The sequence below is a fragment of the Dipteris shenzhenensis genome, chromosome 3 (assembly GCF_047967505.1).
Source record: "Dipteris shenzhenensis isolate YYH24624 ecotype China chromosome 3, Dip_SZ_1.0, whole genome shotgun sequence".
NCBI classification, from domain to species: domain Eukaryota; kingdom Viridiplantae; phylum Streptophyta; class Polypodiopsida; order Gleicheniales; family Dipteridaceae; genus Dipteris; species Dipteris shenzhenensis.
This window is the reverse complement of record NC_141598.1, coordinates 5,519,506-5,537,867: the sequence shown is the minus strand read 5'-3', so window position 1 is coordinate 5,537,867 and position 18,362 is coordinate 5,519,506. Positions and strand designations below refer to the sequence as shown.

The 18,362-nt window shown below is 41.4% G+C and overlaps 1 protein-coding gene across 1 annotated transcript; it reads right to left on the bottom strand.

Annotated features, from left to right (window-relative positions):
- Window positions 1-3,447: 3,447 nt before the first annotated feature.
- On the bottom strand, window positions 3,448-4,868 carry LOC147903272 (uncharacterized). Its single transcript, XM_087373090.1, has 2 exons — window positions 4,646-4,868; window positions 3,448-4,067 (listed from the first exon to the last, which is right to left on the bottom strand). The coding sequence occupies exons 1-2, from the start codon at window positions 4,777-4,779 to the stop codon at window positions 3,851-3,853; spliced, it is 351 nt and encodes a 116-aa protein (XP_087229216.1). The 5' UTR covers window positions 4,780-4,868; the 3' UTR covers window positions 3,448-3,850.
- Between the last annotated feature and the right edge of the window lie 13,494 nt (window positions 4,869-18,362).

Genomic DNA, 18,362 nt, shown 5'->3' with positions numbered 1-18,362 from the left:
TCCAATCGGCCCAGTTAGGGCTGGCTGGTCGGTCCATTTGAAAGGGCGTTGTGGCCTATAAAAGGAGAGGCCTTGGGTCCCATAAATCATCCAAGAGTTCAGCAGGAAAGGAGCAGACAGGAGCAGCCAGAAGCCACTCCCTTGGGCCTCACACTGGGAATGAAGGAGAATGGAAGGTGTGCTGCAGACTGCATTCCCTAGAGGCTGGATCTTGGCTGTCTTCTAGAGCAGCAAGGTGTTGTGATCATATCTTTCTCGAGCAGCAATCTTGCAGCAGACAGGAGCAGCAGTTAAGGCATTCTAGGACCTACTCCGAGGAGGTGAAGAAGACCTACAGAGAGCTGCAGACTGAGCTAGCAAGGTGCTGCCCACCTAGGCTGATTCACAGGCAGTAAGGTGGAGAAGAACACTCTGGACAGAGAGTCTACATTTGCTCGAGGTGGAGCACGTGGGCTCAGAGATCTAGAAGTGCTTGACATCTCGTAGGAGAACCTTTTGGTATTGTATCCTGTCCTACTTTGTGGACGGGCAGAGATAGAAAGAGTTGTTTCTATATTTGTTTCTTTCTATATTTGTTTCTGAGCATTGTCTATTTACTGGCTTGCACATCTATGCACGTTAAGTTAAGAAGTTTGTGATTCCACACCCCACACCACACTGTGTGAGCTCGTGGGCAGTACTATCAGTCTTCCATGGTGGGTACCCTCTGTTGGGTAATTTCTAACAATTTAACTTCCTTAGATGTAGATACATCCACAGTTGTAGCTAGAATACAGAGCAGAGCAAGAATTTCAAGATATTTTAGAAGGTGAGTATGCATAGCATTCTAAAGGAAGCACAAGGACAAAGTAGGTAGAGGTGGTGACACCAAGTCTGAGCTGACACTGACAATTATAGAGAGAGTCCACAAAAATTAAAAGTTGGCTGTTGGTAATGCCAATCCAATAGACAGTAAAAGCAACAGCTCTCTCATATCGTAGAGCTAGTACTGGAAGCATGCCCAAACTCATCATGTGTACTGAAACGATGCAGGTTTTAACATTATAGGAAGAAGTAGGTACTACATCTTCCCATCAGACTTAAGGGTGGAGATCATCATGTTAAAGTATGCTCTCAAGCATGCAATTTCACTGCCCTCCACTCCCAAGCATGGTCTGTCACACTCCCATGCATCTATTACACCCCCCACCAACTTTGTCAGCATCCACCAAACCAGGTTTAGATCCTCATTTATCTATGCAATGCATACTCACACATACACACATGCACATGAAGCATAGATGTGCACAAAGGCCTTCACAACAAGTTTTTGTCAAAGCTCCATACATGAAACGGCAGCCTCATCATCAAGCTAAGGGTGCAGCAAGATGCCATCCTTATGGGTCTCGGAAATTTAAAAACTTCATAACATTGCATGAGATTGTTGCATTGAGAAGCTCATTTTTCCAAGAAAATTCACAAGCACTAATTTCGTACCTTCAAGATAAATATAACAATATTTTCAACTATGTCCTTTTCTAAAATTCTCAGCCGCAAAAGCAATTGTCCTTATGCATTGTGTAGATACTCAAACATGACAGACTGCAGAATAGCCGAATGCAGATTCCAAGGTGTTTGAGCGACATACATACAGTACTCACGACAAGCTCTCAGGAGGACTGACAAAGAAAATCTCAATATGTAGGTTGCTCAAGAGCTCTAAAGCAACAGCCCTTTCGAAGTAGGGACATTGTAGGAAGTTGACATAGAAAGTGCTTCTTATGGAAAGCAGAGCATACAGGGAATCAAACTTAAATACCAATTTGGAGCCTACTGTTTCTCTGAATAAGAGAAGGTCAGATTTGTATTGGAAACCAATTCATAAAAAAATTCAAACCCATCTAAAAACTATGATCTTATATAACTGAGATAAACTTCATTATGTTTGCATTATTACAAATTCCTTTACATATTACTTCAACAAAGGAGAACAACATTCCGGCTTATAAGCCACAGAAATTTGCAATTCCTGTCCTTATAAAAGGTGACAACAAGTCCTTTGGACATTTACATTCTTATGAATTTCAACATTAAGAAATACTACATATCATGGCAGCAGTTTAACAGCAAGCTAAGGAATTCAAATAACTATTGCATCAGCATCCAACCGTCACTTCTGGCTCCAAAGACCAGACCAGTACTATGTGTATAGCACTGTCCAAGCTAGTTAACAGAGAAATGCACCCAACCAACCATCACTTCTGGCTCCAAAGACCAGACCAAATGGCTTAAAAATAATTTTACAGCAGCAGAACACAGTAATACAGTGTGCATGCCAGATTCTGAGCCAACTAACTTTGGGCACAAATGACATTAATAAACCAAAAGTTAGGTAGAAGGAGCACTCCCATCCCCACACTCGTTAATGAATTTTGATTTTGTTCAAACTAGGACATACACTCAAGCTTCAAAACTGCTTGTGAAGACATTATTCTTTCTTTTCTACCTTATCTACACAAAGAACCCTGAGCAAAATAGGACATACCTATAAAATTACAACCAAAGAAAAGGAAGCAAAGATGTGCAGTTATTCTCAGGATAGATCTGGCCACAAAAATTGCATGAAGGAGGACGTGCAAAGAAGATGGTCATAGGTAGATTGCACAAGAGCTGGGAGCAAAGAGCCTTTCAAAGTAGGGACATTGTAGAGAAGAGTTTCTACTCGACTGCAGCACATAGAGAGGGAATCAAACTTAAATAATGAATACGAAAAACTTGGAAATCAGTAAAAATCAAAATTCAAAAACAAAAACAGAGCACTACTACCCTCTACACCCCTCACTATTACACACCCTATCCAATGCCCATACTAATCACTGAATTTTGATTTTATTAAAACTAGGACACTGCTCAAGCTTCGGAATTCTTGGTGAAGACAATAATATTCTTTCTTTTCTGCCTTTTACAAAAAATTGCAGCCCTGAGCGAAATAGATATACCTAGAAACTTATGACATACAAACATCAAAGAAAAGGAAGCAAATATCTGCACTAATTCTCTGGCAGCCACAATGATTGGAAGAAGGAGGATTGGCAAAGAAGAATGTAATATTTAGATTGTGCAAGAGCTAGGAGCAATGGGCCTTTCAAAGTAGGGACATTGTAGGAAGTTGACGTAAAAGAGTTTCTTACAGAATGCAGAGCATAGAGAGGGAATCTGATGAATACAAAAGCTTGAAAATGACTAAAGCAAAAACGAAAACACTACTCACCCCTGACTTTTAATTCGATCCTCATACTAATTAATGGAATTTGATCTAGGACACATACTCAAGCTTCAAAATTTCTTGTGAAGACAATAATATTCTTTCTTTTATGCCTTTTCTGAACAGACCACTGAGCAAAATAGGATATACCCAGAAAGTTACAACATACAAACACCAATGATAGATCTGGCAAGCCACAAAAATTGGACGAAATCATCTGAAATAAAAAATTGTTCCAAAAACTTCTGGAGCGCACTCTAAAGCTCACTGTGAGATAGTTGAGGATATACAACTGCTATATTCAAGTTACTATTGCTTGAAATAGATTCGAAGGAGGTTGCACCACGTATGATTTTGCTAGTAGTAAAGGAGTTAGAGAGGGGAAAGACAATTGAGTTTCAGAACAGTCCTAGTACAAATCCAATAGTAAGAAAGTACAGCTTTGAAGGATAGGGGCTCAATGCAACGACCAGGAAGACCATGTTATTTTATGCATATTACGTCTCTTCAAATATACTATTCAATTGTTTTAAACAGATACACCGGACTTTTACAGTTGCATTCGCCTTCCAGCGGAGGGTAAGCCTCCACGAAGGACAAACATCCTTAGCCCCTTTTCACAGGATCAAAAGTAGACACTCCAGCAACTGCACCACCAATGATGAGGACAACCACTCCTCCAGCAACAACGCTTAACAACAGGTTCTTCAACGATGGAGAAACTCCAGGTTGAGCTGCCTCAGCAATCTCAGGTATAATCATGGCGGCTGCTAGTGCTGCAGCTGTAAGTCCAGTAATATTGTGCTCTTTCACTGGAGCCGCACTGCAGTATAATGCAATTGGGGTCACAAAACTTTTATCGCCAATTCAAAAATGTACGCAAGAAACATTCGTTTGCAGAATTAAAATCGCAATCCTGATCGCTCTGCCCATCGGGAGCAGATTTAGGGAGCGATAAGATCCTAGATTACCACTAGAGGCATACATGTAATAAAACAAACTCAGAGTTTATAAATGGACCAAGGTTCTACTGCGGCATTAGGCGTTATGGATAGAAAAATGCGTCTTTCTTCTTTTATTGCCGTTAGTCAGAACGTAGTGAATTCAGTCTGCAATCGGTCGGTTCCGATTATACGCTTCCATGAAAGCGCAGAGAAGTCCATGTCATGCGTTTGTTTAAGATCATTCGGGGACTTAACTTGCGACTCAGAAAGTTAAAAGACTGCATTTGACAAAAGGCAAACATGTATAAAAATTCCCGCTGACGACGCGTTAATTACGCCAGTTCTTGGGAAAGGGGACAACGCCGTCATGGGGATTTCCCTTCCCATCGAAACAGACAGGCGATGCAAATTTGCGTTCTTGAGTTGAACAGAAAACTTGAGAGTTCCCGTGACTTACCTCATGACGATGCGATGGCGATGGAAGGAGAAGAGCTTGAAGGGGGGTAGGGAGAGAGCGCAAGGCTTGGAGAGGGAGGGAAGATGGGCAAGGAAGAGGGAGGAAGGGGCAACAGCAGTGACAGCCATAGCCATGGAAGGTTCAAGCGGAGTGCTTGATTTTGTGAAGAATGGGTGGTGGGGGAAGAGGGGGAAAGATAAGGAACAATTCTCCCACGCCTATCTTGAGGTTGCATGACCCCTTCCTAGGGGCACCCATCTTACACGCGACTCACTTAGATACCATGGCATTGGTTACAATAAACCTTGCTTGAATCTCGTGGTCTTCTTCAGTGAGCACAACACGGGATAGCACTCATTGCACTTGCAAAGCCTTGAAATGAGTACTTAATCTCACGATGGCCTCTTGTAAGGCCAAGGCTAGTGCTCACATCGTTCTCATAACGTGTCCTTACGTTCCTTGATCCACTCACATGCTCCACAAGGCTAAGGACTATAAATGCTAGGCTCTAAGGTTAGATCAAAGGGTAATAAGGACTTAAAGTCTCTCTGCACACTCTTGACTAAGGTGCACATGATGTCTACATGTGCAATTACCTCTCAAATGATTGGTTCGAATTGAACCTATAGTTGAGGCTTCTTTAGCTGCCGCACAATAACTATAATTATGCATCCCAATGTGGTCGCTGAGCAATATACACCAAGTAGTTATAGCTTCAGCGATCAGTTAGATAAAGTTGCTTCCACAAGATGCCATACAAGGCAATCTATAATTGCACCTTTCCCTCTTGTCTGCAAGTTACCACAGATTGACTTCTATGTTTTGCGCATCTAAACCACACGTTAACTTAAGACAATGTCTATTTGCATACCAGATCCCTATCAACATAGTCTTTACTCAGGCATTGGGCTAGGCATGAAGGAAACATGGCTCTCACGTTTTCACAATTTTGTTTGAAGATACCTCCACTTGTTGTGCTCGGAAGTTTAGAATTAAGCATATCAAAGGCATTAATAATAAAGATTTTGTGAATCAAAGATGATCCTGAGCAATAGAGACATTTTCTAGAAGCATCCCTTTGGATGTTGCCAACCCCTAGTAGCTGCCTCATCTCTTCCATTTCCCTTCTATGTGCACCTCGTATTGGGAGGACAAAGGAAAAGTGAAGATCGTGGGAATCAATGCAGTCACACATGATAGTGACAATGACATTCTCTTCATGTCTAGTTTATCTGCAGAGTTGCTTACCACTTCAGATGATGCATATTCCCAGGATTGGATTTTGGATTCTGGTACTTCATTCCATGTAAATCCCCATAGGGAATGGTTCTCCACTTATGACAGTGGAAAGACAGGTTGTGTGCATCTTGGAAATGACTATGCATGTGACATAGTGGGAGTAGATGACATAAAGTTTGCTTTCGCAAATGGGTCTACATTTATTTTGAAAAATGTGAGACATGTGCTTAAGTTGACCAAGAGTCTCATTTCAACAGGTCAGCTAGATGATGCTAGTTTTCAGACCAACTTTGGTTTTGGGAGTTGGAAAATTCAGAAGGGCTCTATGCTTTTGGCCAAGGGTGCCAAGTGTGGGACTTTGTATCCCTTACATGTATCAGGGGTGCTTGATCATGTTATATGCTTAGTATTGGGTACTCTCCCTACCATTCAATGATATTGTATTGTAGGGTTTGAGTGCTCTCCAAAATAATTGATAATGATCATTGTATGGTATGCCCAATCTCACAAATCTAGTCTTTATCATTCTACAAAATCCCATTGTACCCTAAAAGTGTTCAACAACAGGCTTTTAGGCTACTTAGATTAAGCTAACTTTTAGATTCTTTCTCTTAATTTATAGCTTCGAGAGGTAAAGGAAGGTACCAAACACCTTCTAGAATAGAGTGCACTAATAATACCTTAATTTGAATCATTGCCATATTGATGGATTTGACCCGTGAGAGACTTAGAGAGAGTCAAGTGCATGAGTAACGAGACATTGTCAATGAGCAAGATGGTGTCATACGTTAGAGCACTAGGCTAAGTTGCCTAAAGGGCTACATAATTCATGGCCACCTATTATATAATTTTTCACATGGACTCATAGTGCCAACCAAACGAAGATTTGAAATGCATTGGCATACGCAATTTGTTTGAATGATTTACTTCCTTCAATGAAAGTGTGAGATTGTTTATAATTCACTAGAGTGAAGGTGAGGAATCCTTGAGTGGAGCCTTGTGCTATTGAGTGAATATAAAAATGAGAGTGCTCTCAACGGAAGCAAGAACGGAAGAAGGAGAGAGAGAGAGACAGAGAGCCACACAAGTTTGGTGGGTGCAGAACCACCCTAATCTTCTTTTTCATTCATTTATATATGTGTTTGAGTATTGTACATAACTGGGGTTAAGGAACAGTGACCTTTAGCCCCCACAACCTCCCACTTAAAGGACAATGTGCCTTTAAGGGAGAACAACCAGTGAGCATACTATCCAATGCCCATCAATACACGACAATACTCAAACCGCTGACTAGGTAGACTCTTCGTCAGCATATCTGCAGGGTTATTATCTGTATGAACCTTGACAAGCTCTATGCGCTTGTCCTCAAGTACCTCCCTAATGAAATGGTACCTGACCTCAATGTGTTTGGTCTTTGCATGAAAGACCGGATTCCGTGCTAGCTGAATAGCACTCATGGAATCACTATGCAATGTTGGTACACCTGTATGAATCCCCAAATCTTCCACTAGCCGATCAAGCCATATAGCCTCCTTGCAACCCTCTGTGGCTGCAACATACTCAGCCTCTGTGGTAGACAAAGCAACGCACTTCTGTGCGCGAGACATCCACGACACTGCACCACCTGCAAAGGTGAACACATAACCAGAAGTGGATCTCCTACTATCCACATGCCCTGCATAGTCTGAATCTGTGTACCCAAGTACACGCATGTCTCCTCTACCAAAGCAAATGCACATCTCCTTGGTACCCTTCATGTACCTCATGATGCACTTAACTGCCTCCCAATGCCTCTTTCCTGGATTAGCCATATACCGGCTAACAACTCCCACTGCAAATGCAATGTCTGGTCTAGTAGCTATCATAGCATACATAAGACTCCCAACTGCTGATGCATAAGGAACCTTGGCCATCATGGCCCTTTCCTCATCTGATTTGGGACTATCTGTATGACTCAGTTTCACATATGGAGGCAATGGAGTACTCACTGCCTTCCCCCCCTCCATATTGAAACGTTGCAATACTTTTGTAACATACTCTTTTTGTGAAAGCCAAAGGAGTTTCCTACTCCGATCACGCGTGATGCGCATACCAAGAATATGACCTGCAAGTCCCAAATCCTTCATATCAAAGGCCTCATGCAACTTGGCCTTTAAAGCATCTAGCTCATAAGTATTCTTGCTAGCCAATAGCATATCATCCACATATAGTGCCAAGATTATCAGGCTATTATCCTTAGCCCTTTTAGTGTAGAGGCAGTGATCAATTTCACTCCTCCTAAAACCCTGGGACCGAATGAAAGCATCAAACTTCTGATACCATTCTCTAGGCGCTTGCTTAAGACCATAGAGACTCTTCTTTAGCTTGCAAACTAAATGCTCTTTGCCCTTTTCTTCAAAGCCTTCCAGCTGCACCATGTAAATTTCCTCATGCAAATCCCCATGCAAGAAAGCTGTCTTGACATCCATTTGCATAAGCTCCATATCCTCTGATGCCACTAGTCCAAGCATGCATCTAAGTGTGGTCATCTTCACAACCGGAGAGAATATCTCATCAAAGTCCACACCCTTCTCTTGCTTGAACCCTTTAGCAACCAAACGGGCCTTGTACCTAGGCACATCATCACCTGTGACCTTCATTTTGTAGACCCATTTACATGGCAATGCTTTCTTTCCATGTGGCAAAGAAACCAAGTCCCAAGTCTTATTCTTCATAAGTGAACTCATCTCTGATTGCATAGCATACTCCCACTTGCGTTGATCCTCACGCATCATAGCCTCTTTGTAGCAAGAAGGCTCCCCGCAATCAGTAAGCATCACATAGTCTACCCCTGGAACAAACCTATCAGGCGGTCTAGACACTCTAGATGATCTTCTCAAGGGCATTTCAGCTTGCTGTCCCATTTGCATATCAGCCACATTTGGCTCATCATTTCCACCAATAGATGATCCATCATCTACCCTTGATTGTGTATCTGTGGGAGTACTTGGTGGTACCATTTCTTGCACACTTGGTGCATGGACAGCTTGCTGTCTATCAACATGTGTAGGTGGATTCACATCCTGGAAAGTTATTTTTCTCATTTCCACATCCCTCATGGGTGCCTTATGCATCTTTTTCTCATTGAAGACCACATCATGGCTGCGTATGATCTTCTTTGCTTCTGGATCCCAGAGACGATAGCCCATCTCTCCACTTTCACCATAACCCAAAAAAATGCATTTCCTAGACTTAGGATCTAGCTTCTTTCGAAGCTCTTTTGGCACATGTGCATATGCCTCACACCCAAATATACGCAAATGAGAGTAAGAGGGCTTCTTTCCACTCCATGCCTCTTCAGGAATACCACCATCCAAACTCTTACTAGGTGATCTATTGATCACATGCACTGCAATCTTCATTGCCTCAGCCCAAAAACCACCAGAAAGACTTGCATTGGAAAGCATGCATTGCAACCTTTCTTGAATGGTACGATTCATCTTTTCTGCAACTGCATTTTGCTCTGGAGTACGAGGGGATGTGAGCTCCCTCTTAATCCCACGTGTATCACAGAAATGCTGAAAGTCATGAGAGAGATACTCTCCACCATTGTCAGTCCGTAGGCATTTAAGCATTCTACCTGACTGATTCTCAACCAAGGCCAGCCATTTCTGAAATACCTGGAATACATCACTCTTCCGAGCTATAGCATAAGCCCACACTTTCCTAGTTGCATCATCAATGAATGTCACATGGTATTCGGCCCCGCCTAATGACCGTGTAGGCATGGGACCACATATGTCTGAATGCACCAAATCAAGCATTTCAAACTCTTTCTTTCCCCTTCTTTTATGGGCTGATTTAGTCTGCTTCCCATAGAGACAATGCTCACAAAATTCAAAATCAGAGAAACTCAAATGCGGTACATAACCCAAACGGCATAAGAGTTTCATTCCATTCTGGCTCATGTGCCCCAACCTGCAATGCCATAGAGAAGTGCTTGGCTGCTCGGTTATTGCAACAACATGATCAAATACCCCTGATACATGTAAGGGATACAAAGTCCCACACTTGGCACCCCTAGCCAAAAGCATAGAGCCCTTCTGAATTTTCCAACTTTGAAAGCCAAAAGTGGTGTGAAAACCAACCATCTAGCTGACCCACTGAAATAAGACTCTTGGTTAGCTTAGGCACATGTCTCACATGTTTTAAAACAAATGCAGACCCATTTGCAAAAGAAAACTTTATGTCACCTGCTCCCACTATGTCACATGCATAGTCATTTCCAAGATGCACACAACCTGTCTTTCCACTATCATAAGTGGAGAACCATTCCCTATGGGGAGTAACATGGAATGAAGCACCAGAATCCAAAATCCAATCTTGGGAATATGCATCATCTGAAGTGGTAAGCAACTCTGCAGATAAACTAGACATGAAGTTCTCATCATTGTCACTATCACGTGTGACTGCATTGATCTCCTCGATCTTCACTTTTCCTTTGTCCTCCCTTGGACTCTCTTCCTTTTGATTTGCACCCCAATTTGCATTCTTTTTCTTATCCTTTTGCTCTCTTTTCAGCTTGTAGCAATCCTTTTTCATATGGCCCTTCTTGCCACAGTGGTAACACTCAATGTTTCGTGCCCTGGATTTGCTACGAGACTTCCCTCTTTCTTGGGACTTCCCCCTGAACTGTGATCTGCCCCTTTGCACATTTAAGGCTGCATCCTGCTTGTTGCCATCCATAGACTTCCGTCTAATCTCCTCGGCCAACAAGCTACCCACAACATCATCAAATTTCAGTACTCCACTGGGTGCAGAGTTACTGACAGCTGTACGGAAGGTATCCCATGAGGATGGCAATGAACATAAGAGAAATATTGCCTTAGTCTCCGCATCAAAATTCATTTTCTGAGCCTGAAGCTGGCTGAAAATAATATTGAATTCATTCAAGTGAGAAGCAATGGAGACCCCTTCCTTCATCTGCAACTCAAACAACCTCTTCATGAGGTAAACTTTATTAGAGGCAGTTTCCTTCTCATAAGTGGCACACAGTTTCTTCCACAAATCTTCAGTAGTCTGCTCATTTACTACTGTGAAATAAACTGACTCTGCAAGATGAAGTCTAATAGTAGACTTTGCTAATGCATCCAACTCATTCCAATCATCCTCAGACATATTTGCAGGCTTAGCTTCAATCCCTGCCAAGGGTTTAATTTGCTTCTTTTGAATAAGCACATCCCTTATTTGTTCTTTCCACAAAGAAAAGTTTGTCCCATCAAACTTTTTAATGCTGAAAAACTCCTTTTCAGGCATGGAAGAGGATGCCATGATGCAAATAAAGCAAAATCCCAAATGCTAGTGCCTGCAAGAGAGAATCACACCAAATACCAGGTGCACCCAAATGTATATGCCACAACAGTGTGAAATATCACCGAAACTCAAAGCTCAAAGCATCAAAAAAAGATGCATCTGACTCATGTGCATATACTATGCATCCATATGAGCAAATCTGGCCCAAAAGAAAATGCCAATAAGTGCCAAATGACACAAGCATAAACACCGTCCACTGGCATATGCATCAATAATGTCTCATCCAAGAGAGCATAGCACTATTAGTGCATCACCTGCAATGTTTCAAAGCTGTCCCTCAGCATAAAATAGCATCCATGTGCAAAGCGTCCATAAAAAATAGCATCTCACAAGGCAATTTGGGCCTATCAGCGCATCCAACAAGGACCGCAATGCATCCAAATCGCCTATAAATCATCCACTACAACCAGAGTGATCTGCATAAGGTATGCTCAAGAAATCATAGTCCCACGGTAATGAGCGCTACTGAAAATAGAACCTGAGATGCTTCAAAACATGGGCGCCATTGCATAATCGGACTCAACAAGAAAATCTGCAAATATCTCTCTTCTACCAGAACTCCAAAATCCCAACCGATGAGTGAGAAATGGGAGTCAACACTTATCCACTGCCATGTGGCATAAATCTAAGGTTTCAAAACCTTAGAATGAAAAATGCATAACAGAGAGACGAAATCGAATACACAGAGATCTATAACTCTGAAAATCCTCCACCAAATCGCGCAAGAACTGATAGGTAGGGGTTTTTGGGCGTCCGGAACGCAATGGGACAGACGGTTTTGGAAACCGTGGTCTCAATCACTGGGTCCAACACACGGACTGAAAAACGTTTTTGGAAACAGAGCTATCTGTAAACTCCACCGGAGTGCGAATGATGAGCAACATAGAAGTTTTAGGACCTCCTGAGTCCACCGGAACTGACAGATCTGCAAATGGTTGCTCTAAACTTGAGTTCCAACACCCGGGCAAAAAACGCAGGAACTGACACAGTGAGTCAAAAATCCACTGAAATGATCCCAGATTCAAGAATGAAGGTGTTTCCAAGCTCCTGAAGTGAAGTGGACACCAAAAGCAAGCAATAGTTGCCTCTACAAGTCAATATGGAGTCTCTGTCATCGAACGGAATAGGGAAAAGCTCAAAAAACGACTTTTTCTTTGAAAGCTCTTAACAGGCTCTCAAAACCACTTCGTAAAGCCAAAGTGACTTTTCCAAAGGTTCCTCCAAGGTCTCTGCACACTCGGATGCAAGTAAAGTCACCCACAAAGCTTCCCACAGAGCTTCTCCTTCCTCCCACAGAGCTACTGAGCTTCCAAGCATTCACGCACGCTCATCTAGATCACCCGGGCTCTGATACCAGTTGAGAGTGCTCTCAACGGAAGCAAGAATGGAAGAAGGAGAGAGAGAGAGACAGAGAGCCACACAAGTTTGGTGGGTGCAGAACCACCCTAATCTTCTTTTTCATTCATTTATATATGTGTTTGAGTATTGTACATAACTGGGGTTAAGGCACAGTGACCTTTAGCCCCCACATAAAAATAGTAATGTAAGCACAATTACTGTTCCTTTATGGTGATATTCATTCAAACCAAACTCACATTTAAGCACCAACCAATAACATCCATTAAAAATAGTTGTATACTCAAGGTGGGCTTCATTGTATTTGTTAATCTTTAGTGTATCATCCAAATCTTATGCACACTCACAAAATGTGCAATGAGTGTATTTGTGCAATGCACATTTCGTAGGTTTCATTGTATTTGTCCTTAGTGTATCATCCAAATGTCCAACTTATGCATAGTCACTAAATATGCAATGCACATGCACTAAATTGATGTTCCATATTGATAATACAAGTAGTAGTATGGCTTTTATTAGTGGTAATTTCTCGATTTCCTACTAGTTTCTTACTTACAAAAGACTTGTGAGAGTGCAAGTGCTCTTCATTTGGCAAGAATATAGTCCATACCTCTTGCATCTCACATGTTAGGATAAGGTGGACCATACTTGAGTCATGAGAGGATGAGGGTGAGGGAGAGAGTCTTCATTATGGTTACAAAAGGGATCGATTGCTCCAATATCCACCATATTGGGGTAAGGGTTTCCCACAACTACAAGCCAGTGAATGCAATGGGGATTATGGAAAGAGAGCGAGGTAATGAGATCTTCAAGAAGTTATTTTCTTCCTTTTTATAGGATCTAAATCCTATTGCAACTTGCATGCACCACACTCTATATTTGTGTAAGTGCCAATAGTATTTGAAGAGATTGGATTGCTACGTGTCTATGCTTCTAGGCTTTTTGATTGAAAGGCTATAAGTATGGAGACAAGAAATAGACATGCAAGTACTGAAATTACAACAAGAGAACCATTAGTAGCTAGAAGAAGTACTAAACAAATAATTAAACGAGGTTCAACTAAGAGGCAAGTTACAAATGTAGGTGAAAACATGGAGACCTCACTTGTTCATACTATGCACAATGTGGTTGAGAGCCTATGATTGGAGTTGTTAATGGTAATGAAATCAAAGTAAAGATCCACAACCACAAGTACATACAACATCCTCCCCATGTAATGCTCATGAGAGTTCTAGTAAAAGTACAATTAGACCCTTTGTTGAGGCTTATCACAATTAGCACAAAGGAGAACAAAAAATAGTGAGGGTGAAAAGCATAAGTCTGTTAGCCTAAAATGGAAGTTTGCAATCAATTTGCATGACTCTGTGGAATAAAGGATGCAAATTTTGTCATGAGGAGAAATCTAGATTGCCCCTTGTATAAGGGGTCAAAAACTTGGCTCAACAAATAAATCTATTGCACTTTTTAATGCGCCATAGGAAATGTGACAATAAAAATATAAACTAGATGCAAATGGAAAAAGATGAAAAATAACAAATTGGGAAGTTATGAGGGATAGTTCCAACATCACATCTCCCATCCTTCCAATACAATCTCAAGCACAATCATACAAACTCATACAAGTGGTGAGACTACTCAAGCCCATTTCAATAGTATTGTTGCAAGCATGCCTCAATCAAGAAATGAAGAAGCACTTGTATCTACACCAACACAATCAAAGTTACTATTGGAAGTGGAAGTCAAAACATGAGGCAATCATTAATTATAGAGAGTATTTAGATTTAGTACTTAGAGATGGATCAATACATTCTTGATTGATTGATTTTCCATTGAGTATGATTGATAACGTAGACATGCAAGATGCATGGAATCGCATCATGTGGTATGGTGTAGGTATCAAACCTTCTACCATAGAATGCTTTGTCAACATCTATACTAGACAAATTGTATGCCTAGAAAAATGATGACATCAATCATAGTTTTTAAAGCTCTTTCATGACATAGAATGCACAATTATTTTTTATGGATGGACAAATATAAAAACATGACTATTCTTGAATGTTTTTTATGGATTGACAAATATAAATAGATGTTTGTTATTAAATGTGATGATTGTATCATTGAGAGGGGAGGCCTATCACAAGTCTGTCAATTCAAAAATGAAAGGAAGTTACATAAAAAGTATTTTGGTAGAAACCATAAGGGAGATAGGCTGAAACAAAGCTATGCAGATCGTTATAGACAATGCAAAGTCGTAAAAAGGCTAGTAGGCTATTAGAAAGAGAGTTTTGACTTTGTATGCATCAATGTGTTGTACTCACACCTTGAACTTGATGTTGAAATATTGATACAATCATTGGCCCTAGTTTAAGGAGATTATACATGATGCTCGTGAAACAATTGCGTCAAAAGCTCAAGAGAATATACAGTTCATAGGTTGGGTCCACAATGCTGCAGTTGCCTATAGGAACAAGATTTTACATGCACTTTAACACATTGCATTCATTGTTAAAAGAATAATACTTTTAGTTGAGACATTCCATTGTGACATTTCTCAAAGATGGGTGTCTAAAAGCTTGGGAATAGAGTGGTTAGAGATGAATGATGCAATGGTATGGAAGGAAAGATAGGATTTCCAGTGTCATGGAAGCTTTTTGAGGATGCCATGAGGATAATGTTGTCTCTCATGATTGCGTTGAGAGATTAAGGCTCATAGGCCCCAACCAATGGAAAATCTTGGATGTACTTTTGGAGCATAGAGCAAGCACTAATGGCTAGAAATCCATCGATGCATCTAGATGATAAATAGGTCAAAAGGCCCCTAAATGCACAAAAATGGAGGAAGCTATGGAATTTCTTTAGAAAGCAATGGGAGAGAGCTCATAGTCCATTGTGTTGGGTACCTCCTTGATTGGGAGTGGTGGAACATAAATCTTAGAGAGGTTCTTGGAGTCACAAATGATTTCCATAAGGTGGCTTGACCATGTTAACAACAAAATGCCACATTTACTAAGTGATGTAATTAGATAGCTAAGTATTGATGCAAGGAGGGTTCATTTGCATTTGTTAATGTACAAGAACTAGCTAAAATGACATCTGCATGAAAATGGTCAATGGTGACCACCACTCCCAAAGAGGTTCTTGGAGTCAATGTGTGGGTGTGCGGGTTTGTATGTGTGAGAGCATACTTTATACTTTGGTCTACACCCACAGTTGGGCGCTGATGACATCAGTGGTGGGGATGTCATAGTAGTTGGTTCCTGCTATGCATGATGAAGTTTATGGTTTTCAATCTTATGAGTGACTATCTTGAGATTGAAACTGCACTATGTTGCGTTTTTAGAGGATGGGTCTGGGAATGTTCTTGGATTCATCTAGGTATATGCTTTTGCCGTATTGAAAGTGATACTTGTATGCTCAGCAAGAGCAGGTTTCTTATGCACAGAGTTGCAGTAGTTTTTGTTGTTATTTGACTTGAGTCAAAGGTCTTGCAAGGCAGTGATTTGCTGTCTTTTTTCTCATCTCGCTGTGTTCATTAGTTTGCTGTGTTTATACAATAAATATGACAGAAGCTTCAGCCTCTCACATCACAGGAGAGAAGTTGGATAAAAATAACCATCCTGCCTGGAAGTTCAGAATCAAGAACTTCTTGATGGGCAAGGAGTTGTGGGAGCTATGCATTGGCACGGATCAAAAGCCAGCAGGTGATGCTACAGATGCACCAGTAAGAGCATGGGTAAAGAAAGCAAGGCAGGCCATTCACTACATTTCTATCACAGTGAGTGATAGTATGATTGGCCACATACAGGATGCTGAGACACCCAAGGAAGTTTGGGATACACTGTCAAACCTGTTTGAGACGTCTACAAAGGCGCGTAAGCTGCAGCTAAAGCAGCAACTAAATGAAGTAAAGAAGGGGTCATTGAGCATCAATGACTATGTGCTAAAAATAAGAGCACTAACAGATCAACTTGGCAGCATTGGGGTTGTCATTGATGATGATGATTTGCTGCTTGTTACTCTGCAGGGTCTTGGCAAAGAGTACAAACCCTTTGAAACATCTATTGCTGTAAGAGATACCTTCCCTACATTTAATGAGCTTATTCCTCTTCTTGTCAGTGAAGAGATGAGGCTTGGACATTCTACATCCACTGGTGGAAACCAGGAACATGCATTGATTGCAGGCAGGGGGAGAGGTAGAGGACGTGGTCATAATAGAGGCCGAGGTGCAGGACGCTATGTCGCACAAGGAAGAGGCCAAAACAATCAAAATCAGCAAGGACAAGGAGATGCTCAAAATGAACAGCAATATGTTCAGCAGAATGCAAGAGGCAGAGGAAATAATCATGGTAGAGGTAACTACCAGAATCAAGGAAGAAGGCCTGGTGTATGCAACTACTGTGGTGCAAAAGGACATTGGGCAAAGGAGTGTTTCAAGAAGCAAAATGACATAAGAAGTGGCAAGCTGCCACAAAACAATTATGCTTCTACAGACTATGAGAGTACCAGCAGAAGTGATCATCTATTGGCGATGACACATTCAATGGATAACACCATGTAGGAAAGTGTAGAAGATTGGTACATCGATTCAGGAGCGTCAAATCATATGACTGCTCGTCGTGGGGAATGGTTCACATCCTTGGAACCAGTAAAAGCCCCATCTTTGTGTTCACAGGTGATGATTCTCAACATGAGATCATACACATGGGAAATGTCCCAGTTAATACAGATGCAGGCAATATCAAGGCATTGGGTGAAGTGTTGCATGTGCCTAGCATCACCAAAAATCTGATTTCTGTTGGTCAAATGGTTGAGCGGGACTTGCAGGTTCGCTTCAACAAAACAGGATGTTATATTGAAGATATGAACAATAACATGCAGCTGGTTGCAAAAGGAAAAAAGACAGGCAGAATGTTTGAATTGGATGCCAATATGCCTGCAGTAGAGGCAGCCATGTATGCTCATAGTGATGCGCAAATTTCAGATATTGAAATGTGGCATAAGAGGATAGGACACATGAACTACCAAAGGCTGAAAACTTTGCCTACCTCAGGCATAGTTACAGGGGTGCCAGCATTTAAGGTTAGTGGTCCATCCACAGTTTGCAGTTCATGCCAAATAGGCAAGCAAGCCAGGTTGCCATTTCCCCAACATGGGAGAAGAGCTCGCAGAATTTTAGAGCTTATACATAGTGACGTTTGGACACCATCTCAGCCTAGTCTGAGTGGCTATGAGTACTATGTTTCATTCATTGATGATTACTCAAGTAAGACTTGGGTTTATTTTATGAAACAGAAGTCTGAAGTACTTGCAAAATTCAAAGAGTTCAAAGCACTTGTGGAAAAGCAAACAGGACAGCGCATTTTGTGCCTCAGATCAGATAATGGGGGCGAATATGTGTCTGATGAGTTTAATGCCTTTCTCAAGGAGCATGGCATTAAGAGGGAGAAAACATGTGGTTACAGCCCTCAACAAAATGGAAAGGCTGAAAGAAAGAACAGATTTGTAGCAGAAGTTTCTAGAGCCATGTTGGATGAGAAGAATATGCCTAGACCATATTGGGCAGAGGCAGTTTCATGCGCAGTTTATCTCATGAATCGGGCACCTACATCTTCAGTGCATGACATGACGCCTGAAGAGGCCTTTACAGGTGTCAAACCAGATATTTCTCATTTGAAAGTATTTGGTTGTTTATGCTATGTACATATCCCTAATGAAAGGAGAAGGAAATTGGATCCCAAGGCAGTAAGATGTGTGTTTTTGGGTTATG